General features: G+C 48.7%; 1 protein-coding gene across 2 annotated transcripts in view; it reads right to left on the reverse strand.

The window, feature by feature from the left end:
- Positions 1–2028: 2028 nt before the first annotated feature.
- GLB1 (galactosidase beta 1) overlaps positions 2029–26700 on the reverse strand; it is a 79650-nt gene continuing 54978 nt past the window's right edge. Inside the window, exons 12-17 of one of the 2 annotated variants that reach the window (XM_080812055.1) lie at positions 25777–25866; positions 22207–22320; positions 20610–20741; positions 18658–18912; positions 4227–4297; positions 2029–2623 (exon numbers count right to left, since the gene is read on the reverse strand). In XM_080812055.1, coding sequence (XP_080668181.1) covers positions 4265–4297; positions 18658–18912; positions 20610–20741; positions 22207–22320; positions 25777–25866 — 624 coding nt within the window. In that variant the 3' untranslated portion in view covers positions 2029–2623; positions 4227–4264. The remainder of the gene's footprint in view (positions 2624–4226; positions 4298–18657; positions 18913–20609; positions 20742–22206; positions 22321–25776; positions 25867–26700) is intronic. The other variant, XM_080812054.1, reaches the window with a different exon arrangement.

The following is a 26700-nucleotide window of genomic DNA, read 5'->3' on the forward strand; positions in this document are numbered from 1 at the left end:
AAAAAGCTCACAATGTTCATCACAAGGGTGACTGAGAATGTGCTAATATTCTAACACCACTGGTGTTATGGTCAGCTCAGAAAGCCCCAGAATATTAAAATCAGCTTAAAGATAAATTAAATTTACATAGCAGGCAATGAAGGCACTCCTCTTATTATTTTCAGAGGCAGCATCCAAACACAGAGTTGAGAAATCAGGAGGGCCTGAAGGCGCATCATGTTTTTAAAGATTGACTGATTGATTGAGAGAGCAGGGAGAGGGGCAGAGGCAGAGGGAAACAAGCAGACTCCGTGGAGCAGGAAGCCCGATATGGGGCTCAATCCCAGGGCCCATCATGACCTATGAAGACTAGGCTGCTTAACCAACTGAGCCACCCAGGCGCCCCAAGGCAAATCACATTTTAAGAATGGCACCATAGGTGACATTATGCCCCTCTGAGGCGGTATGGAGAGCTGGTGGGGGATGAGAGGAGTCCAGGGAATCACAATCTATGTAGCAAGATCTGGTTTTCCCGAACAGGACACCCTGGACAGGAGATGACCAAACACTGGCTTTGGATGGAGACAGACCAGATTGCAATCCAGTCCCGCCTCTCACTGAAGCATTCCATATTTTCATGTGTCAGACGGGCTTGCCGCTGCCTACCTGATCGCGGCTCTGAAGATGGGGCGCCCAGAAAGCAAGCACACGCTCTCGCAAGGAGACCCCGCTCTGCCGCCCGAGTCTTCTGGAGCCCTGACAGGGACAGTGCAGGTGCTTTGCAAGGAAGTGCCTCACATTTCTTTCTGGAGCTTATAACTGGGCACAGTTCTGGAGTACCATTCTGTATGTGAAAGGAGGAGCAAAGTAATGAGAACACGAGTCCATGCAGCCCTTCCTTCGCCCTGCAGTTATGCCTCAAACATCACATGCAGGACATTTAGGCAAAAATGCAACAGAAAACAGTCCTAAATAAAGTTCTAGTCTCAGTTTGTCTCAACCCAGGGATGCCTCCCTCAGCTGGCTCAACCAGAGCTCCGGTACCCCCTGCTGTAGTCGTTATTGATGTCCACAAGACAGGGAAAATGACTCTATCATGAAAACACATTGTAGATTAGCATCGAAAACCTTTCCTTTCTTCCTCCCTTAAAAACGTTTACATCTTTCCTGTAAAGGATTTAAAATAGGGGTGAGCAAAAAAGAAAAAGTAAACTGTCTCTCGAATCCTTACCACTCAGATATGATCTAGTAACATTTTGGTTTCCGTCGTTCCAATCCTTTCCTGTGGGAACACAAGCATGTATTCATATATTATGTGTGCCGTGTGTGCCTGGACACTTGCTCCAAGGTGGCTCGGCTTCCAGCTCTGTCTCTACCATTAACAGCTGTGTGGCTGGGTAAATCGGGGACGATAGCACATTCTGCAGTTCTCCCAAGGAAGGAGTGAATGAAATAGACAGCATGCTCGGAACTGCACGTGGTGTTGGACCAGCGCTCAGCAAATGAGAGTGACTGCCCCAGAGAAGGACGCACATTCTCTGAGATGCCACATCCCCACAAACCTGTGTATGTGCACACACTCATGGTATGCATGTCTGTGTCTGCCGACCTGCGTTCGGGCCTGAGTTGTGCAGGTATGTGCCGTTCTGATGTCTAAACACACTAAATGCAACTATTTTTAAGGTAATCAGCTTTTTGAACACAGCAGGTCATGAAAGGGTTCGCACTTACAGATCTACGTCAGCATTTTTGGGGCTCCCTGGCATCCCAACGTTCAGACGCCACGTTACATACACTCTCCGTGGCTGACCATTTCAGTGGTTCGCAGGATGGTTTTGAGTTGTATTATGGGCCCCCTTGTAGACATCACAGAAACAAAAAAGGAAGTCAGATGAGGATCAGAGAAGCAGCAGTCCACTAGATCAAACCAAGACGATTTTCCATTCCTTTGAACCACAAGTTAGTGAAGTGGCTTATTCGACCTACTCAAGTCTAGTTATGATTTAAATCAGAACTTATAATTTAATAGCCGCTCAACGTGAGAAACAGTAACAGCATTTGAATACAAATTTTATTTCACAAAAAGACAACATGATTCCTTCAAGATAAAAATCAGGAACACCTTTAAAGCTTTCATTCCAACCGGGCAGACGCATCACGCCTTCCTGTGCCACCAAGCTCCTCATGCATTCGTGGTGCACCCCCCAACTCCGGTGGAGGCTTGGGCACCATGGGGCTGCCTGGAAACCTCTGGAGAAAATGCACATGCTGACCCTACTTTCTAATCGCACTTTCCAGTGAGTGCTGGCATTGCATGGGGAAATAGGTGAGGTATGTGCAAGCCAAAACTCCAAAGGGTCACAGTGCTTAGCCATCAGATGTAGTCCAGTCCCGAGGGTTAGTCAGGCAGGCCTGGAGGGGGATGACCGGAGGTTGGGGTGGCACTGATAACCGGCCTGTCCACAAACTCCACGGTGCACAGCTCCGGGCCATTGTCACTGCAGGGCGCACGCTCTAGTTCCAGCACCACGATGGTGTTGGGGGCCGATGTCACCAGGATGTGCCGTGGCACAAACAGAGTCACCTGGGGTCCCCGCGCAGGCCAGTATCGCCCGAGGTTAAAGCCATTAATCCACACCTGTCCCTGGAGAGAGAGAGAGAGAGAGAGAGAACCGTCAGGTCCACCTGCACCCTCAGCCCTGGGGAGTCTGGCTCACGGGGCCAGCAGCGGCAGAGGCAGGAAGCGCCCTCACAAAGGTGTTTTCCAGCCACAGAGACCCGGGCTGAGACCCAGGCCCACACCGGACTCCGCTCCCGCACCCTGCTGAGATGACCAGCCAAGCGGCAGGGGCTGGAGGGCAGAAAAAAACAAAACATTGCCCCAAACACCCGTTCCTGCCTCAGGACGACACACATTTGGTTCCTCTGTCTGGGCAGTATTGGCGGTACTGGACAGCACTGTGGCAGCTTCATAGGGTTTTGGAATGTTGTCCTGGGTCCCCGGGGGACCGCTGCCCCTGTAGGCCAGCCCCTCCCTGACTTCTCTGTCCGCAGAGGAGAACTGCTGAGCTGTCCCCCAAGGAGACTCGCCCCAGTTGTCTGCTCCCCTCCCAGAGGCAGGGCTCAGTCACGCTGTCTCTGTGCATGGGATGAGCACGGTCTGCAGCAGCTCAGGAACCCAGGTCCCGAAAGCTACCCTCAAACATGAGGAAGGCCACGCTTGCTCCCAGCTCGCTCTGCATGCTGCAAAGACCATTTCTGTGAGTAGAAGCTCCCTCCCCTATAAAACTGAGAGAACAGAAATGCCTGAAGAATAGGGACCAGTTTGGGTGAGTCCACACTGCCCCCGACACCTGCACGGGCTAGGGTTTGCTCACAGGGAAGGACTTAACAGGGGGCTGAATAAGTGAAACATTCTATTACAGAGAAAGGGGGGGCGGAGGGGAGACACACATAGAATGAATATATGGGAGACGAAGAAAGGGAAGGAATATAGAAGGGAAGGAGGCAGAAGTGAAGAAATTTCTATCCACAGTGGCCCAAATATACTGGGGCCGCTGGAGAAGGCTCAGCCATGCTGTCACCCGCTGAGCCCTGGTCCCTGCAGGCTTCATGACCCAGCTGCAGCCGCTCCCCTAGAGCAACTCAGCTGCTCCCTTTAGGTATTTTCCAGTCTCCAGGTGTTCCCTTTAGCCTCTGAACTTCCTCCCCCAGTTCCAGTCTTAGCCCTGCTGCTTCCCGGCCGCCAGGCAGGAGGGCAGGTGACTGGGGACAGCGGGAGGAAGCATTGCTGTCCAGGGGCGGGCACCAGGGGCAGAGCCCAGGGAGCGACAGAGCTCCTCGCACTACCATAAAACAGATCACATGTCTACAAAGGAGGCCAGTGATTGAAAGCCATCTGTCTGTTGAATTAAGTCATTTAGAGAAAGGATGACAGTGTCACAGTTCTCAGAACTGTTTTACCCTTGTTTTTACCGTGGGATATGCCGTCTCAATCCTTCCTACCAGGCATGGGCCGTGACAGCCTCACCAGGTTCTTATCAGACGAGGATCTGCCGGTGCCCTGTTTCTGCAGTGCAGAGAAGAGCAGCACTTGACTTTCGAGGCTGAGGGGGGGACAGGTTCCGACGGAGAGCAGCGGGAGGCTATGAGCAGCATGCGGGCTTCACAGTGTCCTAACGAAAGCCAAGCCCACTCCCAACCCAGTGACGAGGTAGACAATGTGGAGGTCTGATGCCTCCTCTCACCTGAAATTCCCTTTCGTGAGGATCCAAGAGACTGTCCCTCACATCCCTTGTGCTGAATTGGGCAGGTCCATCTGGAAAGGGTTTTGGGTTAAAGTTGGTCAAAAGAGGACCCTGTTTGAGACTGGCCCCGTGGAAGGCAAGCTGAGGCCATTGCTCTTGTGGGGGGTGGTCATCTCAGACACAGGGCTGACAGAACCAGGGACATCCACAGGTTCAGCCTGTCCTTGGTCCTCTGCTGCCTGTCTGGCTCGTCTCCCCAAATGCTGCTCTGCCAACCAATTGTGCAGTAGCCTCACAGGGCAACAGTCCCAAAGACCTCCATGTGAGCTCCTCAAAGTACTACTCTGGCAGCTAGACTTGCTTCGGAAAGCCCCGGGGCTGGCCTGACCAGCCTGGCAGGGATCTTAGTGCGTCTGCCTTTGATTCCTGGCCCCTCTCCCACTTTCACTCTTCTGGCTCATCCCACATTTGTGTGAGGTCTCACTCCTACTAGGGAGTACTCATTATCTCCACAGACTGCACTGTGACAGACAAGACCCCAAACTGTGGATCCTAGTTGCTGATCACAGTTGATACAATGTTTCTCCAACTGGTTCCTTAATTCTGGACACAGCCACCCAGCTGCCCCCCATTTTCTCCCCCAGATGATCACCTGAGGCCCACTATGGGCCATCCACTTCCATACGAACTCTACCTCCTGGCCCACCCAGATGACGCCCCAGTGTGTAGAGATCGTGCCTTGCACATCCCCCTAACATTCCCCAAACTCAGGGTTATACCTTCCATGGCCTTGGTTAATTCCAGAAAGCTACGAATTTCTTCAGGACAAAATGACCCTCCACTCTGCTCCTAACAGAATGGGCATTAAATGAAGTTTAGGGTGGCCTGGTTGCCCTGCCAGGACAGGAATAAAGCATTTGGAAAGAACAAACAAGAAATTTGGAAAGAATGGGTCCCAGGCCCATAGCTCTGAAGCACCGGGTTGAACAGAACCATCTGCAACGATGGAATGCTCCACACTGCCCCACACAGCAGCTACGTGCACTCAGCAATGGCTACTGAGGGCTCGAAATGCGGCTACTGTGAGAAGGAGCCGAATTTTCGAGTTTTCGCTTTTCATTAACTCACATTTAAACCTAAACAGCCACGTGTGGCCAGCACAGTGGAGGAACGGTGAGGTGCCTGGCATTACACTGTCAGACCACAACGTCTGCACTTCTCTCCACCCTCATGGCCGTCTTCTAGAGAAAGTCGTAATCGATGCTGTCTCAGACTCCTGCAGCCTCCTCACAGGTCCCCCGACTGCTTCATTAGCTCTAGAACCGAGGTTCCCCCCAGCAGCATAATGAAAATCAGATGATTTTTGCTCATTCTTGCTTCTGACCTCCTCCCAAGGGCCCCAGAGGACCCAGTGCCTGCTTCCTCCCTGCCCTGTCTGTGCCACTCTCCCCACACCTGCCCACTCAGATCCCCACTGGACTTTCCCCCCACCGTCACCTGGACACACCAAGCTCCTTCCCCTGTGCAGTAACTGTTTCTGCCACCCAGAAGGCTGTTCTCCCAGATCCTAAGCCTTCTGAGCACAGAGATCTCAACCCCACCAGCGCCTCAGGGACAGGAGTTGTGGTCATCCTCAACTCCCAGCCTTCCAGTCCAGGTCACACACTACCCCCTCAGGCTCTTCTTTTTTTTCTAGTTATTGTCATTGTTTCCTATTTGTATCATTTGTTTGATTATTGGCTTATCAGCTATTTCTAGCACAGATTCTATGAAGGAATAATCTTGGTTCACTTGCTCACACTGAGACTCTCAGTCCTCAGCAAAGTGATACTCAGTCTATACCTGGCAGCCCCTGTTAGGGAAGACTGGCTGATGATTCTGCCTGAGAACAGATTCTGGGAAGGGGTGACATGAAGTCCTACTGAAAGAATATTCCAGGCTCCTCTGCTCCCAGCTTAACAGTTTGAGAGAATCCTGTTCACTGGAAGAAAAATAAAATATTTGCATTGCTTCTTGATTAGCACTGCGATTTTTAGTTGCAAAAAATTACTTTAAAAGACTCAAATTTGGGGGGTACCTGGGTGGCTCACGTCATAATCCCAGGGCCCTGGGATCAAAGCCTGTGTTGGGTTCCCTGCTCAGTGGGGAGCCTGCTTCTCCCTCAGCCTCTGCAGCTCCCCTTGCTTGTGCTCTCTTTGTCAAATAATTAAAATCTTAAAAAAAAAAAAGTCAAATTAAAACAAATTCAATTTAAAAATATACATACTCTAATTATTTTTCTCTTTAAAAAGTTATGCTGAAATTTGGGGCACCTGGCCGGCTCAGTGGGTTAAGCCTCTGCCTTCAGCTCAGGTCATGATCTCAGGGTCCTGGGATCAAGCCCTGCATCAGGCTCTCTGCTCAGCAGGGAGCCTGCATCCCCCTCCCCACTGCCTGCCTCTCTGCCTACTCGTGATCTCTCTCTGTCAAAAAAAAAAAAAAAAAAAAAAGTTATGCTGAAATTACTGGGGGCAGGCGGAGAGTATGCTCATGTTAGTAAAAGCAGACTCTTAATTACAGAGAGCCCCACTGGGGCCCAGTGTCCCTAGAGTGAATACCAATGGCTTCTGGGGCTTCGTGGGGCTGTCCCAGCTAAAATAGTTCCTGACAAAGTCTGACTTTCTCTGACCATGGCTTGACCCCTGGCAGACTCCCCACTCTGCTATTATCACCAAGGTGATAATAGTTCAATAAATGTTAGCTTCCCAGAAATGTGTGACCTGCTTCATTGTTAATCAGACAAATTGTGTGTCTGTTTTAGATTCTCCAGATAAACACAATCGTCTCCTAAGAACTTAAAGCAAAAATTTTGATGCTGTTTTAAGTCACAGTTTAAAAATTTCAAATGTACTCTGGTGTTCTTTCAAAAATGAGAAACTGGTTGAACGCTGACTCTGTCAAACTCTGAAAGAAGTCACGGAGACAGCTGGAGGACTTACAGTGGAACAGACCAAGGTCCATTTCTCAAGGTGAAAAGGCTCTCACCACACACAATTAATGAGTAATTGCGATGTTAATTTGGGAGAAACAAAAGAAAAAGAATTTTTTTTAAAAAAGGTAAAATAGTGAGGAGGTTGCTTAGATAAGATGGTAAAGAGATCTCACTGCGAAGATCTCAGTGCTCGGGAGAAAATGAATTCTCCGCTTCCTCTAGACCCAGAAGGGTCTGCAGCTGATGCAGCCCACATTCCCTGCTTCCTCCTTGGTCTTGGAGTGATAAATAACCCTATGACCTCCCTGTATTTTATGACAGATGCAACTAGAATTAAAGCCATGAAAACATAAAATGTTACATAAAAGATGATTCATTTCTTCCTTTTTTTTCAAACCCCACACATAAATTCCTTTCTTTTCAGCCCCCAAAGTTCCAGAACTGCTTGACCTTTTTAAGAGCACCTCACCTAACAGTGGGCATCACGCTGCCTCGCCTTTCTGGAACAAAGCTACAACCACTGAGTGAAAACTGCTCTGTATTTGCTACAAAATAACACATACTCAAAATTGCAGGAGACCCCCCCTCCAACCTCCCTTCAACTCAGAGCCTCTTTGCTACTGTTTACCCATAATTCTTACAAGGTTGTTACTAAATTTTTAAAACATTTTTACATTGTATTTTTATTTTTTAAAAAGTAAGCTCTATGCCCAATGTGGGGCTTGAACTCATAACCCCGAGATCAAGAGTTGTATGTTCTATGGAGTGAGCCAGCCAGGCACCCCGTTTTGGTCCCAAATTAATATATATCGTTGAAAAGAGGTTTGATTGTCTAGTTTCCCAGCTCCTAGGGCTTGTGACTAGGAAACAATGAGTTAGATGGAAATAGTAGGCTTTGTCGGGGGTAAAAATAACCATAAATCAGGACCCAAAAGTTTAAAAAGCATCTTAGATTCAGAATGAAAGTAGGGTCAACAGGGCTAAGACTCGTGGGGCAGGCTACAGAAATGGCCCCAGTTCTCGGCAGCTGCCCCCCATCAAAGGACGGAATCTGTTCCTCCCTCCTGTGAATCTGGCTGGTCGAGGGCCTTGCTCCGGCCAAAGAACATGGAAGAAGCGACTTGTGATTTCTGACTTGGAACTTAAGAAGTCTTGTAAGTTGGCAGTCTTCCCCTGAACACGGCCGGTCACCACACGAATGAGTCTGGGACAGCTAGCTGAATGGTGAGAGAGACACGGCCCAACTCCTTGGTCACCTCAGTGGACAGACAGCTAACTTCCGTGAGTACAGCCTCCTCGCTGACTAGAAAGGCATGCCCAGCTGAAAGTGGCCCAGTTTGCCAACACCCCAAATGATGAGCTGAATGAATTGTTGTTTCTTTAAAACCAGGAGGGTCTGACGGTTTGTTATACGGCAAAAGCTAACCAATACACCTCAAGGCACGTTAGCGTGCCACTTTTCAGTAAAGGAAATGAGCTTTATAAACCTGATTTAAAAACAGTAGAGTAATTTTCTAGTACTCAGTTCCTCTTTTACTAAACAGTCACCAGATTCTGTCAGGGCTGCCTGGTGGCATGTGTGCCCCTCTCAGGGTTGTTGTAAATGACTAAGTGGGAGGACACACGTGAGCACGCAGCCCAGCAACATGCAGTGAGCACTCCTAGTCAATGCAGCTGCTGGCATAATTTCCCACGGTAGGACCCTCGCCCCCACTCCAGAGTGAGTTCTACTGACTGAGTCCTTTCCCAGCAGCTCCAAACCTGGGACAGTTACCCCACTTCTGCATTCCCATTACAAGCACTGAATATATGAATAGATATCTTTTGGGGTTTTTTTGAGATCGTATTTATTTCGAGCATGAGCTGGGAGGGAGGATGAGGGAGGGTTAGAGAGAGAGAGAGAATCTCAAACAGACTCTGTGCTGAGCGCAGGGCTCAATCTCATGACCCCGGATCACGACCTGAGACAAAATCAAGATGCTTAACCGAATGAGTCGCCCAGGTGCCCCTGAATATATACCTTTAACTTGCATTGCAGCCCATATCCTGATTTGTAGAGCCTTCTCTCTATAGACCCAAGACCCCCAAGTCTTCTTCTATAGGCTATCAGGTCTCGCAACATAGAGAACATTATTTCATTGTATTGAATGTAGCTTTACTTACTTATTCTTGCTATGTTCCAGACTTGTTGGCCACTTCCTCTTGGAGATTAGATGATTAGTAAGTACTTGAGGCTGAACATGTTTAAAACAGAGCTTCTGATTGCTGCCAGCACCCCACCTGCCCTGCTCCAGCCTTCCCACCTCAGAAACTAACCACACCCTCCCCTCCCATTACATGGCCCCCAAACTCTGGTGTCCTCCTTGACTACTTTCTCTTGAACACCATACAGGATCCGTCAGCAAACCCTGCCTTTTCTTTTCAGGATGAATCTTGCATTTGTCTTCACCAGCACTCAAGCCCACAGTTTCTTGTAGGATTGCCATACTCGCTTCCCATCAGGAATTCGTGCATCAAGCCTTGCTCTCCTATAATCCATTCCCACTGAGAATGGAGCTTTAATAGCCAGTCAGCTCTTTGACTCTCTGCTTAATGCCACCACCAGAATGAGGAGAAGCCAAAACCTCCACCTCCTGAGCCAGTCCCTCGTCTCCCACACTCTCCCCCTTGCTCACAGGATCTTTCTCTCTGGGCCTCAGCACGCACAGCTCCCTGGCTCTGGAACGTTCCTCCTCTGGCTCCTCACGTGAATGATTTGGTCTCATTCTTCAGGCCTCAATGGCCACCTTCTCCAAGAGGTGCCCCTGACCACTCCTTATGTGGTGGCTTCAAAAGAAGTCCATACATTCTTAACACTTCTCCCTTCAAAAGGCAGAACCTAATTTCTATCCCAAGAACAGGGACTGGACTCAATGCTCTCTTTCAACTAACTGGATGTGATAAAGGCTACATGACGTCCAAGGCTAGTTTCGGCCTGGCTCTCTCCTTCCTAGATCACTCCCTCCGGGGAAAGCCAGTTGCCATGTCGGGAGGACACTCAAGCAACCTATGGCGAGGCCTGCTGGGGAAGAAGTGAGGCCCCCTGCCAACAGCCAGCCCCAGCCTGGCAGCGACTATAACTTCATGACAGACCCTGATCCAAAACCACCAGGCCAAGCTGGTCCCAAGTTCCAGACCCAGAGAAACTGTGAGCTTAATAAATGCTTCTCATAGTTTTGAGCCACTAAATTTAAGGGTAAAACTTGTTACACAGCAATAGGTAACTATTATGCCATATAAGATAGCAACAGCTTCACCCCATACCTTACTTTAGATCACATTGTCATGTTTAATTTCTTCCTAATTGTCACCACTATCTGAGATCATAGCATTTACTTATGATGTCTTCCCCAGTAGCACCGTCCTGCCTAGCCTGCTCACATGCTGAATACCAGTCCCCAAGTACTTCATCGTTTCTGGTACTTTCTACACACTGTTGTCATATTCGATCATATCACTTTGATGCTTAAAATTGCCCCTAGTTCTACAAAGGTCTCAAGGTAATACCCAAATTCCTTGATACATGAGGCCATAAAGCCACCTTTCCCACTGCACTTGCTATCACTCCCTTCCTGGCTCCTTCTAGGGTGTTTTCTGTGACACCGACTGATTCTCCAATTCTCTGGACACCAGCTGCATGTCCAACAATTCAACGATGACATCATCTATCTGTAGCTGGGGTCAGGTCCCACAGTTAAAAGGGCTCTGACCCACATTTCTGAACTACCAGCTGCAAATTGTGGGTACCCATAACTTCCTCCTCAGGTTCAATAATTTGCTAGAATGGTGCACAGAATGCAAGAAAACATTTTACTTACATTTGCCCTCTCCAGGTGTACCTGCCAGCACCTAGATGTGTTCACCCACCCAGAAGTTCTAGAGTTTTTACAAAGCTCCATCTCCAGCCCCCAATCCCTACCCCAAGAAGTCAGAGGTTGAGGAGTGGAGCCAAAAGTTTCAATCCTTTGATCACTTGGTGTTTCTGGTGATCAGGCCCCACTGGCACCAGAAAGTCAAATGATGAGGGTATTGGAAATTTCAAAAGCAAGATGCAGAAATAATTTAAATAGATGAAGGGATCTTTGTCAGTGCCTTTTTTTTTTTTTTTAATTTATTTGAGAGAGAGAGAGAGCGAGAGACCAAGCATAAGCAGGGTGATCGGCAGAGGGAGAGGGAGACCAGGCTCCCCACTAAGCAGGGACCTGGACCTGAGGCTTGATCCCTGGCCCCGGGTGCATGACCTGAGCTGAAGGTAGATGCTTAACTGACTGAGCCCTGTTAGCCCTTTGTTAGAAGTTCTTTTATCTTGTGACTTTTTATATCTGCCTTTAAAAAACAAAATTACTTTTAGTCAATATTCTATTTGCAACCTTAGCTTTCGAAGTATAATAATTCTGGTTGAGGAAAGGAGGGCGTGACTGCATGCTCTCGTCATCCTGCTCTGTTCTCCACCCGAACCCACCCTGAGAGGCTAATAAAGGCAGGAAGCCTGCGGTAGATGCTGCTCTGGGACCGTGCACAGCACGTGGAGGAGACAGAAAGCGTGGAGACGCGATGCGCTGGGAGAACACCTCGCTTGAGCAATAGGTAGCACACGTGATACAGCCAGCACACTGCCCATCTCAGGGAAGTTGTGGTCAGATAAGAGTTCTGTGCAGACCAGATGCAGGCCTGTGTCTCCTGGAAAGGGCAAAACATGCCTGACCACTTCCCACCGTAATCCCAGTTTGATAGTTGGGCATTTAACCAGAAAGCCACATACAAATCAGAAGGGATTTTTAAAAAATCTCGTGAATCACCCTTATCAGTGACTTTGTTCACTAAATCAAGGCAGTCTCTTTGTATCAACCGAACAGCACAAGCCCAGAGGCTGGGACAGGACCTCCCTGATGGAGGAGGGTGGAGGAGGGTTAGTGTGTCCAGAGGCAGGGTCCAAGGAATGGCTCTGGCTTCAAGTGTCATTTGGTCCCCCCCACCCCCCACCCCCACATCTGCCAAAGTGTTCATGCTCCCAAAAGTCAGAACTCAGTGCTTTGTGGAGGGGTGGGTTCTGTTCTGCATCTGCTGATCTTTCAAAGACCTCAGGAACTGGCCTGGGACTTTCCTCAGTAAGAGGGACCACTGGTCACCAGAAAATAACAGAAAACAGAGGGGCACCTGGGTGTCTCAGTTGGTTAAGTGGCTGCCTTTGGCTCAGGCCATGATCCTAGGGTCCTGGGATGGAGCCCTGCATCATCTGTTTCTCTCTCTCCCTATGCCCTTCCCTCTGGCTTGTGTCCTCTCTCTCTCAAATAAATAAATAAAATCTTAAAAAAAAAAAAGAACAGAAAACAGTATGCATTGTCTTACGTGTAAGTCCTCTGACCTTTGGACTCACGTAACCCAGGTCCACGAATCCCACGGATGGGCCTTCCCATCTGCTTTATTGAGATGTACCTCACACTCCATATAACTCACTCGTCTCAAGCGTACAATTCAGCGGCTGTGAGAACACTACAGAGCTATGCGATCCATTTTAGAATATGTACATCACTCCAAGCAGAAACTCTGCACCCTTTAGTATTCACTCTCCATCCTCCCTCCCAACAGCCCTCTTTCCCTCCTCCAGGCAACCACTGATTTTTCTGAGTCTGTAGATTTGCCTATTCTGACATTTCATATAAATGGAACCTTTCACATATATGGCTTGCGATTGGTTCCCTTCACTTAACATGCTTTCAAGGTTCATCCGTGTTGTAACATATAGGATTACTTCATTTTATGGCAAATTTATTTTCCATTACTACACATCTAATAGACTAATATCTAATATCATCAGTAGATGGATATTTGAGCTTTTCCACCTGCTGGCTGATTCTGTGATGCCGCTGTGACCATTTGTGTCCTAGTTTTTGAGGAGACATAAACATTTGGTGGGCTTCTGGGGTTCCAAACTTTCTGACACATTTGTAAATATCACGTGTCCATGTGCCTTCCAAACAAAAAGGTGCAAAACATCCATCGGACTGACAAGATTAGTGCAGAGCTCCGGTCTACGCACTTAGCCCAGCTCCTCATTGGCCTTCCAGGCTCTGTACACTGCTGCCTGACTTTCCATGTGGGCCTGCAGGTCGGACGGACCTGGGGCTCAGGGAGCTGTGCTACCACCTACTTCTGCTCCTCATGCAAGTTCCCTGGCTCTCTCGAGCCACTCCTCTGCAAACTGGAGGTAACAACAGGGTATCGTACTATGCCTGCTCTCTTGGCCATGATGCAGCTCGTGTCTCCAAAGTGTGGAGCACAACGTCTGGGTTAGGACTCTCGGGTGGGATGCCTTCAGGACCTGGTGAAGCCCCTCTGACTTCCAGAGATGTTCGTGCTTTTCCATGTCTGCCCCTTGGCCTCTACCGTTCTTCCACTTAAAATGCCCTCCCTCACAAAACTCCCTCTGACTCTGGTGAGGGGTGGTCCGTCTGTCAGGTCTGCTTCCGCCCGAGCCACCCTGCTCTTCTCATGGGTCCTGTCGTGCACAGCTTCTCTCTCTGCTTCGCATCTCCTCAAAGTCCTCTTTCTTAAAGCACAAAACTGGCACCACCTGGGCAGCAGTGTTCGTCTTCTCGTCTGCCTTGGCCCTGCAAGGCCCCTCATCACCAACAGGGCTGCCTGAGGGCCTCCATTCCTTCCACCTGCTTTCTTCTCCCGGGGGAGAGAGGGGCAGCCAGGGATGGGGGAGCTCAGCAGCAGAGCCACCTGGGCCCCCTCCACCTAGAGCATTTACAGCCAGGCCCCAGGAGGCGAGCAGGATGATGAAGGAGCCGAGCGCTTTGAAAAAAAGGCCCCTTCTGAAGCTTATGGCCTAGTGGGTGAAACCGAGGGGCTCGCCGAAGTGTGGAGTCTGGGTGGGGCACAGATGGGGTGGTGGGCCTGTCCTTTCCTGGACTAGGGGTCTAGGAAGGTTTCTTGGAGGAGTTAAGGCTGGTGGTGACAGATGAATAGAGACGGCTGGGTGGGCAGTGTGAGGGAGTGAAAAAGCATGAACAAAGGAGATCTATGACACAGCAGGCCACCAAGAGGGAAAAGGGGACAAGGAAGGAGGGGAGGAGAGGAAGGAGCAAGGGAAGAAGGACAAGCCTGCGGCCGAAATGGGAAGATCCAGTGAGGGTTTTAGTTTGTTTTTGGGTCTTAGAGACCCCAGATGTCACTTCTCGGCGGCAGCCTGGAAGCCGGCAGCGGGGACTGAAAGGCTGACAAAATGCAGGACAGGAGGCATGAGAGCAGGATCCTGGCCTGGAGGAGGAAGGTGGGGAGGAGATTCAGAGCTTAGACTTCCTCCTAGGGCCACCAGGCAGGAAGTGAGGGTAGAGGCAGAGATAAGTCTGACAGGAAGCTGAGGGAACAAAGGAGTTACACTTGATAGCAGTCGAGGAGAGTGAGTGGGTGGGGGAGGAGTACGGGGGGAGAGGTGAAGGTTAGAAAGACCAGCTGGGGAGGGGGGAAGAGACCAAAGACTGCTGGGCAACTTGGGGGCCTCCAGAGGCTGGAGAGAGTGAGGGGATTGGAGCCCTGACGAGCACGCTGGAGAGGCCCCTGGCAGTGCGCAGTCACTCATGAAGGAGTAAAGGCCAATGGTGGACCCACTCAAAATAGAGGATGAACGAGGAGACAGAGTGGAAGGTCAAGGGGACCAGTGGACTGATGGCTTTTCAAAAAGAATAGTGGTGATGTCTAGACTGGATAGGGAAGAACTGTGGCCTTAATGTTGGAGAGTTTCAGATCATCAGTAAGATCCAAGAGCAGGCTGGGGAGATAGAGTTTGGGGGATAGAGACATGTAGCAAGAGACCGGATATCACAGCTTAAAACTCTGGAGGTATGTTCACCAAGATACAGCATATGCTCGGTCATGAAACAAGTTTCAATAAATTTAAGATCGTGGAACAATCACCATGATTTAATTTTGGGACATTTCCATCACCCCAAAAGCAAACCTCATATAACCTGCAGTCCCTCTCCATTCCCACCATCAGCCCCAGACAATCATCAACCTCCTTTTTGTTCTCTACAGATTTGCCTTTTCTGAACACTCCATATAAATGCAATCCTACAGCAAATGGTCTTTTATGTCTGGCTTCTTTTACTTAGCATGTTTTTCAGATTCATCCACTTGTAGCTTGTATCAGTAGTCTGTTCCGTTTTACACGGGACACTATCCCTTTGTACTAATATGCCACATTTTATTGACCCGTTCATCAGTTGCTGGACATTTGAATTATATCCAGTTTGGGGTTGTTATGAATTATGCTGCTCTGAATATTTGCATATAAGTCTTTGGGTAGACATAGGTTTTCATTTCTTTTGGGTATACACCCAGAAGTGGAACTCCTCAGTCCTATGGTAATTCTGTGTTTAACCTTTGAAGAAACCTCCGAACTGCATTCCAAAGTGTTTGTACCATTTTATGTTCCCACAAGAGACACAGGAAGGTTCTCATTTCTCTATATCCTCGCCAACATTTGTTATTGTCCATCTTTTATTAAGTATAGCCATTCTAGAGGGTGTGAAGTCATATTTCACTGTGGTTTTGATTCATACTTTTCTAATGATTAATGCCGTTGAGAGCATTATGCATGTATGTATCAGCCATTCGTAATCTCCTTTGGTGAAATTTGCATTTTTTTTTTGACTGGGTTGTGTATCTTCCTATTATTGAGTTGTAAGAATTCTTGATGTATTCTAGAAACAAATCCTTTGCTAGACATATGATTTGAAAATATTTTCTCCCAGTCTGTGGCTTGGATATCCATTTTCTTAATGATTTCTTTTGAAGAGCAAACATTTTTAATTTTGATAAAATTCAATTTATCACTTTTTCCTTTAAGGATCATGCTTTAGGTGTCCAATCTAAAAAGTGTTTACCTAGCGGTGCCTGGATGGCTCAGTCATTAGGAGTCATTTAAGTTTAAATGATAGAATGGGGGGGGGCACCTGGGTGGCTCATTCATTAAGCATCTGCCTTCCACTTAGGTCACGATCCCAGGGTCCTGGGATCAAACCCCGCATCAGGCTCCCTGCTCAGCAGGAAGGCTGCTTCTCCCTCTCTCACTCCCCCTGCATGTGTTCCCTCTCTCGCTCTCTCTCTTTCTGTCAAATAAATAAATAAACAAAATCTTTAAAAAAAAGTCTTTGCCTAACTGAAGGTCATAAAGACTTTCTTCCTTCTTTTAGAAGAGTTTTATAGAGGAATTAAATTAGAAATCAATAAAAATAAGATATGCTGAAAAAATAAACTCATAAATATATGGAAATTATATAACACATTTCTAAATAATCTATGAGCTTATTTTTTTGGAGAGAGAGAGGATGGGGAAAGGGGAGGGAGAGGGAGAGAGAGAGAATCTTAGGCAGGCTCCATGCCCAGTGCAGACCCTGAGATCCTGACCTGAGCCAAAATCAAGAGCTGATGCTTAACTGACTGAACCCCCCAGAAGCCCCCAAAAGGCATTCCTGAAACAAATGTGCGTAACTTTTACCCTCTTCTCTTCTAGCAATTTACTTATTTTTCTCCTCTTCTCCTTCAGAGTCAAAATTCTCAAAAAGAATGTTTATATTCAAGTCTCACATTTATGTTCACAAGGTTGTCTCTTTACCTTACACTCCTCAGCAGCAGGTAATGCAGCCCGTGGATGCTTTGCTTCCTGAGGGGCCCAGTGAGCTCCTTGTTACTAAATCCAGGAGAAGAGCTTTGGTCTTCCTCTTACACATCCCCTCAGCAGCACAAATGCCAGTTTTCCTCCTCACTCTCTGCCCATCACATATGTGCCTCTTTTCTTCCTTCTGCATCCTTTCTCCTTAGAGGATCTCCTCTGTCCCATGCCTTCAATGACCATCCACACACAGATGACCTGATACATATATTCCCAGCCCAGAGCTCTCCTCCGACTTCTCCATCCACAGACCCCAGAGCCCTCCTCCAGTGTCTTCTCTCCACTGTTCTCAAAGGCCTCTCAAACTCAATCTGTCCAAATACAACTCACAATCTCCCCTCTCCTAGTCCATGTTTTCTTCTGAAATTTCTTTCAGTAAATGGTACCATCTGCCCAGTCACCATCCTGGGACCTAAGAGTCATCCAGGATACGTCCTTCTCTTTAAACCCTAATATCCAATCCATCATTACATCTCATTGATTAAACTTCACACGTCTCTTAGACAGTTTATGTCATCCCCATCTTGGCTCCACCATCCTAGTCTCTCACTGAGACTATGGTCCAGCCACCTAGATAGCTTCTTCAGATCCACAGGCACCTTCACCCAACCCTCTCTGCACCCTGGGATCAGAGAGGTTTGTCCCATCATAATCATGTCATGGCACCGTTGCGCCCTCATGCTTCAAAGGCTCTCAACACAAAGACAAAACTTTAATGTGGTTTAATTGGCCTATTTCAATCTCCTATCTACCCACTTTCTAGCCTCTTCTCTGAAACACACTCCACACCCAAACCCTATATCTGGGTCCTTTACCAGTTCTTCATGCTTCTCATTTCCCCTCTAACCACATGGCCTTTGCACATGCTATCTCCTCTGCCTGGAACGTGTTTCCCTCTCCCTTTTGCCACATTAACTTTTTCTTATCCTTCATATCTCTGTCAAGCTTCACTCCCACAGGGAAGCCTTCACCGACCTCCCCGACAAGGTCAAATGCCCCAATTATTATCAACTCCCATATTCCTTTTTAGCAATCATTGCAGGTGTAGTCTTCCCATTTAATCTGGGTGATCATATGATTTGGGTCTGTCTCCCCAACCAGTGTGTAAGTTCCATGAGGGCAAATCTCATAGTTGGTTTTGTTCATCATTGTCTCCTTAGCACCTGGCACAAAGCTTGGACCCATAGTGGCCACTGGAAAATACTTGCTGAATGAATAGTTAAGTCATGGTAATGTCACCCAGGATGAAAATAGGACTGAAGGAAGTCATGTGAACATCTTCAGACAATAAAATGGGGGAGGGTGACCAGGCAGTAAAATGGCCAAAGAAGAGCTGAGGGTCATGGAGATGCCCCCAAGGTGGATGCCCCCAAGGGTAGGGCTGCATGAAGGTGGGGTGTTGCAGGGGTACAGAGGCAGACATGGACAAAAGAAAAACAAGTTCTCCCAGTGATCCACCCCTTTGCCTGGACCAACTTTTCTTCAAGAGAAAGAGAAAGTGTCCCTCATAAGCAGTATCCCAAGGAGTTACAGCTTTTCTTAGAGGAAGCAGGGAAGCCATCATTTGCTCAAGGAAGTTGTCAGTCAGTGAGAATGGGGCACATTCAAGCTGGCCATTGAGTCTCTGAAGATTGGCCAACGTCCCCCTACTGAGGAATGGGTAAACACAGAAATCTGTGACACAGCATCTCATTAGCAGCTCTTTTTGACTCTTTATTGCTTTCCACGGAGACACATACCTTGGTCCATCCAGGAAACTGGATAAAGGTGTCCTGGGGCAAGTCTGGGATCCCACTGGGAATGGAGAAGTTCCCCATATAAAAGGCCGGCAGAGTGTAGTTAGATGAGGTGTGGGCCAAGGCTTTCTCATGGTGGCGCTTGTTATAGCCATTCCAGTCTTGCAGGGGTCTGCGCACCGCATTCTCGGTGTCCAGTGGGAAGATCATCCAGTCCGTGAGGATTTTGGAACCGAGGGTCAGGTTAGAAACAAGACCCTGTAAAGGAGAGACAGAGCAAGGAGCTGGGGTGGGAAGCAAAAGGCTTCAAGTGTCTCTGTGTCCCTGCCCTGAATCCTTGGGGAGAGCACACTGGGATATGAAACACCGACAGTAAGTGAGACTCAAACCGTGAGTACATCAAAGTGATGTTGGACTGGAGGCCAGAGCTCCTGACCCCACGCCCCCAGTCTTCAGAGCCACCGCTGAATCGACGGGATGATGAAATCTGAGGCATGGGAGAGTGAACGCAGTCAGGAATGCAGAAGAACATTTAGTCACTGCAACGGGGGTTGGAGGGACAGACTCTGTCCCTTCATATAACCAGGAGCGAGTCCTGGCATTGAGCCCCTCAGCAGCCCTCATGGGATGATCACACCTGAGTCCATGTGCCCACTGAGGGACTCAGGGAGGTGACATAAACGAGGACACTGATGTCTGTGAAAGAGTAGAAAGGGAGTGATGATGATGGTAAACAGTTGTGCCATTCGTCCAGCGGGGTCAGCAGGTCAGGTGTCCATGGAACCGGCCACCTCATCGAACCCTAAGCTCATGGCTCAGCTAGCTTCCTCTTCCCCGCCTCTCATGTGGCAAACTTCTCCATTCCCTGTAGGATCCCAAATCTGTCCCAGGACAACTCTCAGTACCGAGCCTCAATTGCCCACTTAGTAACTCAATAAACATGAACCAGGCAGACGTGTGCCAGGCTCTTTGCTGGGCACTGGGGACCCAGCGACTACACAAGAAAGCCTGTCACAGCATGTGTCAACATGGCCTGTGACAGCCAAGCAGGAAGGCCACTAACTGCAGCCTGAGCACAAGGACTTTAACAGGGACATTTCTCTTGGAGGTAAAGGTTGCCCTGCGTGGCCGTTCTCTAAGAGAGTAACTGCCTTGCTACTGTGCTGCCAACGAGAGGGTCAGGAAACAGCCCCATACACCGGTTCTGTCCTAGAGGGGGTGGTACCATCAGTCCTTGGATGCGGGCCTTCTCTCCTCTAGCAGACGGTGAGCCACCTGCGGGGAAGCCTGCATCTCGACATCTCCGAAGCCACCCAAGCACCTTGTGGAGCCTCTTACGAAGTACGAGCTTAACAAATGTCGGCTGAACGATGCTCTTAAAAATGTTGCCCAAGGAACAACATCTGGGCTAGGGCTAGGGCTAGACACCTGGACACAGGGTAACCAGCAGGGGTGAGAGGCCGTGCACTGAGGGAAAAGGCTTTCTACGATTCAAGGCTTTGTCACAGATCATCCACACTCAGAACACAGAGCAGACCAAACGCTGGGCTGGCTTTGTCGGCGCCCGAGTGCCTTTCGAAAGCGAGCTGGGTTTGTTCAGCAAAGGAGCAGCGAGGTGGAGTAGCTTCCTCCTTCTGTTTCTCTCTACCAGGTGACTGAACTTGAACACAAGGGGAGGGTTCTCTCTGCAGAGCACAACGTTCTCATCACCTGCAGAGGAAAACAGGTCTTCAAACTAACCCAGTTCTGAAGCTGCAAAAGAAATCACAGTAGGTTCACTCGCCAAACTTGGCCGAGTGTGCAAGCTTTCAAAAACCACCTCTATGTGAAGGGGGCTAGAGGAAAAGAATGCATATGTGAGAGTTTTTAAATGGCCTTCCAGAACCTTCTTGGGTAGCACAGGCACAGTCCTGTCAACTTCTGAACGTGACTCCTGACAGTGAGGCTGGTCCTACCTTAAAATCATTGATATATCTGCCATAGTTCACACGCCCCATGTTCTCCACCAGAAGGTCCAGAGTGGCTCCCGCTTTCCCGGTGATGTTCAGAGAGGTCACAGCACTTCGCTCCAGGACTCCTTGCGGCACCTGCCGGGTTAGAGTCCAGTGGGAATTAACTGGAGTGAGAAGGTCAGCAGAGAACAGCTCACTCAGCTGTCACACTCACTTTCCTTTCTTGAAGGGTCACTGGACTCGGGAGGCCATGCTCTGCTGGCCCCTTTGCCCAAGTCACTGGCCGGGAGGTCAAGTTCCCCCAAACACTGCTTCCTAACCAGGCAACTCTCCAGATGTGGCTCAGAGCAAGGGGAGGTCTAGGCTGGCTTCCTTGGCTCTGGGATGTTTTGCTGCACGTCTATTTTTAATAGGAAGGGAATGGGGGCAAAAATTCCAGGAGGGGATTCCTGCCACAGGAGCTGCTTTGTGTTCTCACAGCACAAAAGGCAGTCATAAAAAGTGGCTTCTAAACAACGTGGAGAAATGAGGCAAAATCAGATAAATGAGATAAAATCAGAGTTAGGTGGAGCAGTCTCACCTCAAGATACCTGATGGGGCGCATTAACCACGTAAATTATGTAACAGAGTGAGGAAAAACAACAGACACTTAAGCAGCAACATACTCCTAACTTTTTAAAAGGGGAGGTTTTTAAAAAATTGAAGTTACACTGACTATAATTCGCTAAGACAACCCCTAAAACGGAATTCAAGAGACTGCCATCAGTGTACACGTGGGCAAAATACACATATGTTCTAGAAACTTGCTCCCACTGAAATGAAAGCCCTTGATCACAACAGAATGGAAACATTTTTTTTTTTAATTTATTTTTTTTGAGAGAGAGCAGGAGTGGAGAGAGGGGCACAGGGAGAGGAAGACAGATAAGCAGACTCCCCGCTGAGCAGGGAGCTCAATGCGGGGCTCAATCCCAGGACCCTGAGATCATGATCTGAGCCCAAGGCAGAGGCTTAACAGACTGAGCCACCTAGGTGCCCCCAGAATGGAAACACTTTAATTTAAAATTCTCTGAGCAAATTTCCACTGTTAGAAAAAATCTCTTCACATGTTCTTTCACATGATTATTTCAGTGGAAGAAATGGAAACCCTCCAGTGTTTCTCTGCTGTGTTGTGAGACAAAGGTCTGTGTGGATTGTAGCTACCATCACCAGGAACAGTCCTTTAAAATAGGATTTTTCATGCGGGATGAAGGCGCAGGGTTAAATGAATCACTGCTCCGGCATGTACAACTCGGACCCTGTCCTCAAGGAGCAAAGGAGACCTTCTGCCGCTGGCAGAGAGGATGGCGTGGACTGGGGAGAGCAGACTGGGGAGAGCACTCCCCTCCAGGTTCAGATGGGTGAGGGGGTGTACTCCAGGCAGAGAGGGAGCATGGGTGAGACCACATCAGCAAGCAAGGGGACACAGCCAAGGGACATCAAGAGGAGACGCACCGCCTGAGTTTGGAAAGGTGGGCAACGGCCCTGAATGCCGTGCTACCAAATGCAGACCACACGTTGCCTGTCGGGGCAGACAGGCACACAGCTCAGAGGCAGTTCTTACCCCATCCACGGCGACATAGGCCCGGTCGTGGACCCCGCTGAGGGGCGACGACAGGGGAGTGAGGTCGCTGCAGTCTTGAGGAAGTGTCGTCCGGTACAGCACAAACCCAAAATACTGGTTGGTGAAAGATGCAAGAAAAACATATCAGTCTTTGAAAGATAACGTGGTCACCTCGACCTGTGTGAAAGCCATGTCTAAAATCATACGGAGTGAGAGGTTTCCCCAGCCTCCCACCAAAGTTCAGTCTGGACGAAGGGAACTGGCTGGCATCTTTAGATCACACACTAGCACAGCAGTAACAGCAAGAAACCCACATTTTATCGGAGAGCCCTTTCCCACACGAGGAGACTGGACTCTGGGACATGTTCCGTGATGTGCCCCGAATCTCGCAGGGGATCCTATCATATACATTGAAAGGTCATTGATGTTATCTCAAAAACACGACACAACACAACACAACAACAAAAAAGACAAATGGGGGTGCCTGGCTGGCTTGGCAGGTAGAGCATGTGACTCTTGATCTCGGGGTCGTGAGGTCAGGTATAGAGATTGCTTAAAAATAAAATCTTAAAACAACAACAACAACAAAGCCAAGAATGTTCGGTAAAACATTTTCCAGGTTCTTGGGTTACATGTGCTCTAACATACAAAACAAGAGTCAATCAGAAACCATTTAAAGTGCAGGGCCGGGGGTGGTGGGGACAGAGATAGTGAGAGGTGGGGGTGTAGCTGTCGCTAAGTCAGAAAACAGTGGTAGAGAGGCTGGTGTCCCTGGTCCGAAAGGAAGGTGCCAGACTACCAGCCCCGCCCGCAACAGCACCTCAGCCTCAGCTGGCGCCCCTCTTGCTGTGGACACTGGCCAGGGTGAGCCAGGTCGGACCCCGCCACACAAGAGCATCCAACGGATGTCCAACATGGGGCAGAGGAAAAGCTCCTCCCGTCTAGGGCCCAGAAAGCAAGGGAGTGCATCTCGGCAAATGCAAAGGTGATTTGGAGGAGCTGAAAAAAAAACCCACATTAACCCACGTTCCTGTGTTGCAGGAAAGGGCTGAACTCAAGAAATGTCACTGGGGCCACCACCCAAGGCTTCAGGCACAAGGACGCCTCCCCCCCAGACCCCAAATCTCCATCTCTTGGCTTTTTTTCCTTTTCAAAGTAACCAGAGTGGTAAGTCCTGACTCAGAGGCTGAGGAACACTTCATGACGGGGTTCAACAAGGGGGCGGAAGCCGCGGACCTCCCTGCAAAGGGGACTAAGGCCACCGGAGTGGGGGGCGGGGGCGGGGGGAGCAGGGCTACACCCTCCTCCCTGCACCTGTGCCCTCCATGGGTTTCGCTGGAAATAAACATTCAGCGGGCTTGCCCCAGACCTGAAACAGCCAGGGCCCAGGGAGCTCCCCCAGTCAGAGAGCACTGCCTCGGCCAGAGATCACAAGCACAAGGGGCTGGCCAAGAACAATGAGTGCAGCATCTATACATTAACCTGGAACTCACTTCCCAGGTTCCAAATGCTCCAGTGACCACGTCTGGTCCGAGGTGCTCCCCTGCTAGGTGAAGGCGGGTTGCATTTTCTAGACGGAGATGACACACAGCCAGTGCCGGCTGGAACTAGAGCAAGAATTCTACCCAGTGTTAATGAGAGGGGGGTTCATTACTCCTTTTACTGATCACAGAGTTGTTGGAATAAAAATCACAAGTGTAAAAAGAGTTACCAGGGGCAAAATACACCGAACTAAGATCGGATATGCCATTGTTTTATCACCTTATTGTTCAGACACCCTCCAGAAGGAGATCTCCACAGAGAGTCAGTAAAGGGGGACCCAGATAAGTTTCCATTATTTCAAAAAATGGGGTTGAATTCCTAACTAAGTGTTCAAACTTCATATCATAACAAAGGGACAAACGGAACCTCTCAGGCATCCTGACATGGCACTCTGAGGAGGACACATCACCTTTGTCATGCTCATGCCAAAAATGTGTTACTGAGTCTAGTCCGCCAGGGGCAGGCTACAAAACAACGGGCCCAAACTCTTCAGAAATGAAATGTCCACGTTGCGAGAAAGAGAGAGAGGAAAGACAGGACTTAGGAATAGCTACGGATGAAGGAAGACTAGAGGGACATTATAACTAAATGCAATGCGTGATCATAGATTGCAAACTGGATTAGAAAAAAGTTAGCCATGAAGGACATTACTGGATACTTAACCACAGAATGCATATTAAATAATAAGATTATATCAATGTCAAATGTCTTAGGTGTGGTCATTATATTGTGATTATACAGAAGAATGTCCTTTTTTCTTTTTTTTTTTTTAAAGATTTTATTTATTTATTTGACAGACAGAGATCACAAGTAGGCAGAGAGGCAGGCAGAGAGAGAGGAGGAAGCAGGCTCCCCGTGGAGCAGAGAGCCTGACGTGGGACTCGATCCCAGGACCCTGAGATCACGACCTGAGCCGAAGGCAGAGGCTTTAACCCACTGAGCCACCCAGGCGCCCCAAGAATGTCCTTTTTCTTAAAAGATATAGGCTCTATTATTTAGGGGTGAAGCGTCAGGATATGGACCACAAACTCAAATGGTTCAAAGAAGGCAGGTGATTGCATACGTGTGCTCCGAGGCAACTGCTAGTGCTTAGTGAATCTAAGTGAAAGCGGTATGTGTGTGATACTTTTCTTGCAACGTTTTTAGCTTTGAAAATTTCTAAAATAAGAAATCAAGGAAACATTTTTAAATACATATGAGGGGGCGCCTGGCTGGCTCAGTCAGTAGAACATGTGACCTTGATCTCAGGTTAGGAGTTTGAGCCCCATGATGGGCATGGAGCCTACTTAAAGAAAATAAAAATTAAAAAAATCTGAGGCAGCGCCTGGCTTAACCACATACACGCATGCACACACACTCAGACACGCACACACACACGTGCTCTGCTCTCTGTTCTCTTTAAAAGCAGGAAAGAGATTCTCCAAGAACCTAATCTATTAAGAGCACAGTCCTGGGGCGCCTGGGTATCTCAGTGGGTTAAGCCTCTGCCTTCGGCTCAGGTCATGATCTCAGGTCCTGGGATGGAGCCCCGCATTGGGCTCTCTGCTCAGCAGGGAGCCTGCCTCCCCCTCTCTCTCTGCCTGCCTCTCTGCCTGCTTGTAGTCTCTCTCTGTCAAATAAATAAATCTTAAAAAAAAAAAAAAAAGAACACAGTCCCACACCTTTGAGCTAACAAGGACAAATAATTAAACTGTCTTGTGTATTACAGTGTGGTTTTCCTTTAGTAATAAATAATAATTAGATCAGAAATGTGCTCAGTTTATAGCTTGCACTACAGAATCACGTTGAATCAGGCTGAGTTATGAGCTTACTGGAGTGATAATAAGCAACAGGGAGGTAGGCTGATAGGAAAGGTCAGTCCAGCATGCAGTACTTAACGCTGAAGAGAGCCTGGAAATCAATGGTGAATTTACCTGGGATGTGATTTATCACATCAGCCAGCCTGGGCTGGTCCCTGGGCTCAGGACAGGCCCTGCAAGGCAGTGCAGAAAGCACACTTCTGTAAGGAGGGGAACTCTAGAGGCCTACCTGTTTCACCTGGATGAACGTCAAGGGATAAAGGCTTTTTACGGGCCCGGGCGGACACAGAATGGTCAGCGCGTCCTCCACTGTCTTTAACTGAAAAGAAACAAAAGCAGCACTCACTCCGTGTCACCCCTTCCTGGTACTCAGGGTGGAGGGCAATCCCATTGGCAAATTCTCAAAAAGATGAAGTGATTTGCCCAAATCCCTAAGTAGATCTAAGTGGTTCAAATTCTGCTCAGTGCTGCACAGTCACCTTCAGTCACGTCCATCCATGAGTTAGGGGACTCTGGATGAAAAACAACCGAGGGTATTCATAAGGTTTCAAGCATATCTATTCACAAATGCAACCTTTTATAGAAGGCCCTTAAAATGAAGACCGAGGCTCTGAGGCTGCCTCCTCTGTAAAGCCTTCCCCAGCACCCTTGTGGGAAGTCACCACGGCTGTGCCTTCCTCTGAACTTGTCTGGGGCGTATTTTCTACGCCTGCATCACTGACTAGTCGCTTACCTTTGTCGTCCTTGCCAGACGGTCAGCTCCATAAGGGCAGGGTCTGTATGGCACGGTGTCCCCCAATACCCAGCACATAGTATACACTCAGTAAATACTTATTATATTCAGTCCAAATGGCTGTGTATTCTTGCCCCCCAAGAAGCTTATTCTGATGCAGTAACAAGGATGGTAACAGCTACCGAGCACTGAGTGCCTGCTAAACTCCAGGTGACAGCACCCTACATGCGCACCTCACGGAGTGCTCACGCCACCCAGGGAGGCAGCCCTCGCTGTCCCCACATTAGTGATGAGGAAACAGGTTCTCAGAGAGGCTCACTGTTAGGTTTGGCTCCAGACCCCAGACTTCCTGCAGCGTGATACTGGTCGCGAATTTCATAAACACTTTCAGGGTCACCTTGCCTTGCTGATGTGTGGGAT

Source organism: Martes martes (assembly GCF_963455335.1).
Source record: "Martes martes genome assembly, chromosome: 1".
Classification (NCBI taxonomy): domain Eukaryota; kingdom Metazoa; phylum Chordata; class Mammalia; order Carnivora; family Mustelidae; genus Martes; species Martes martes.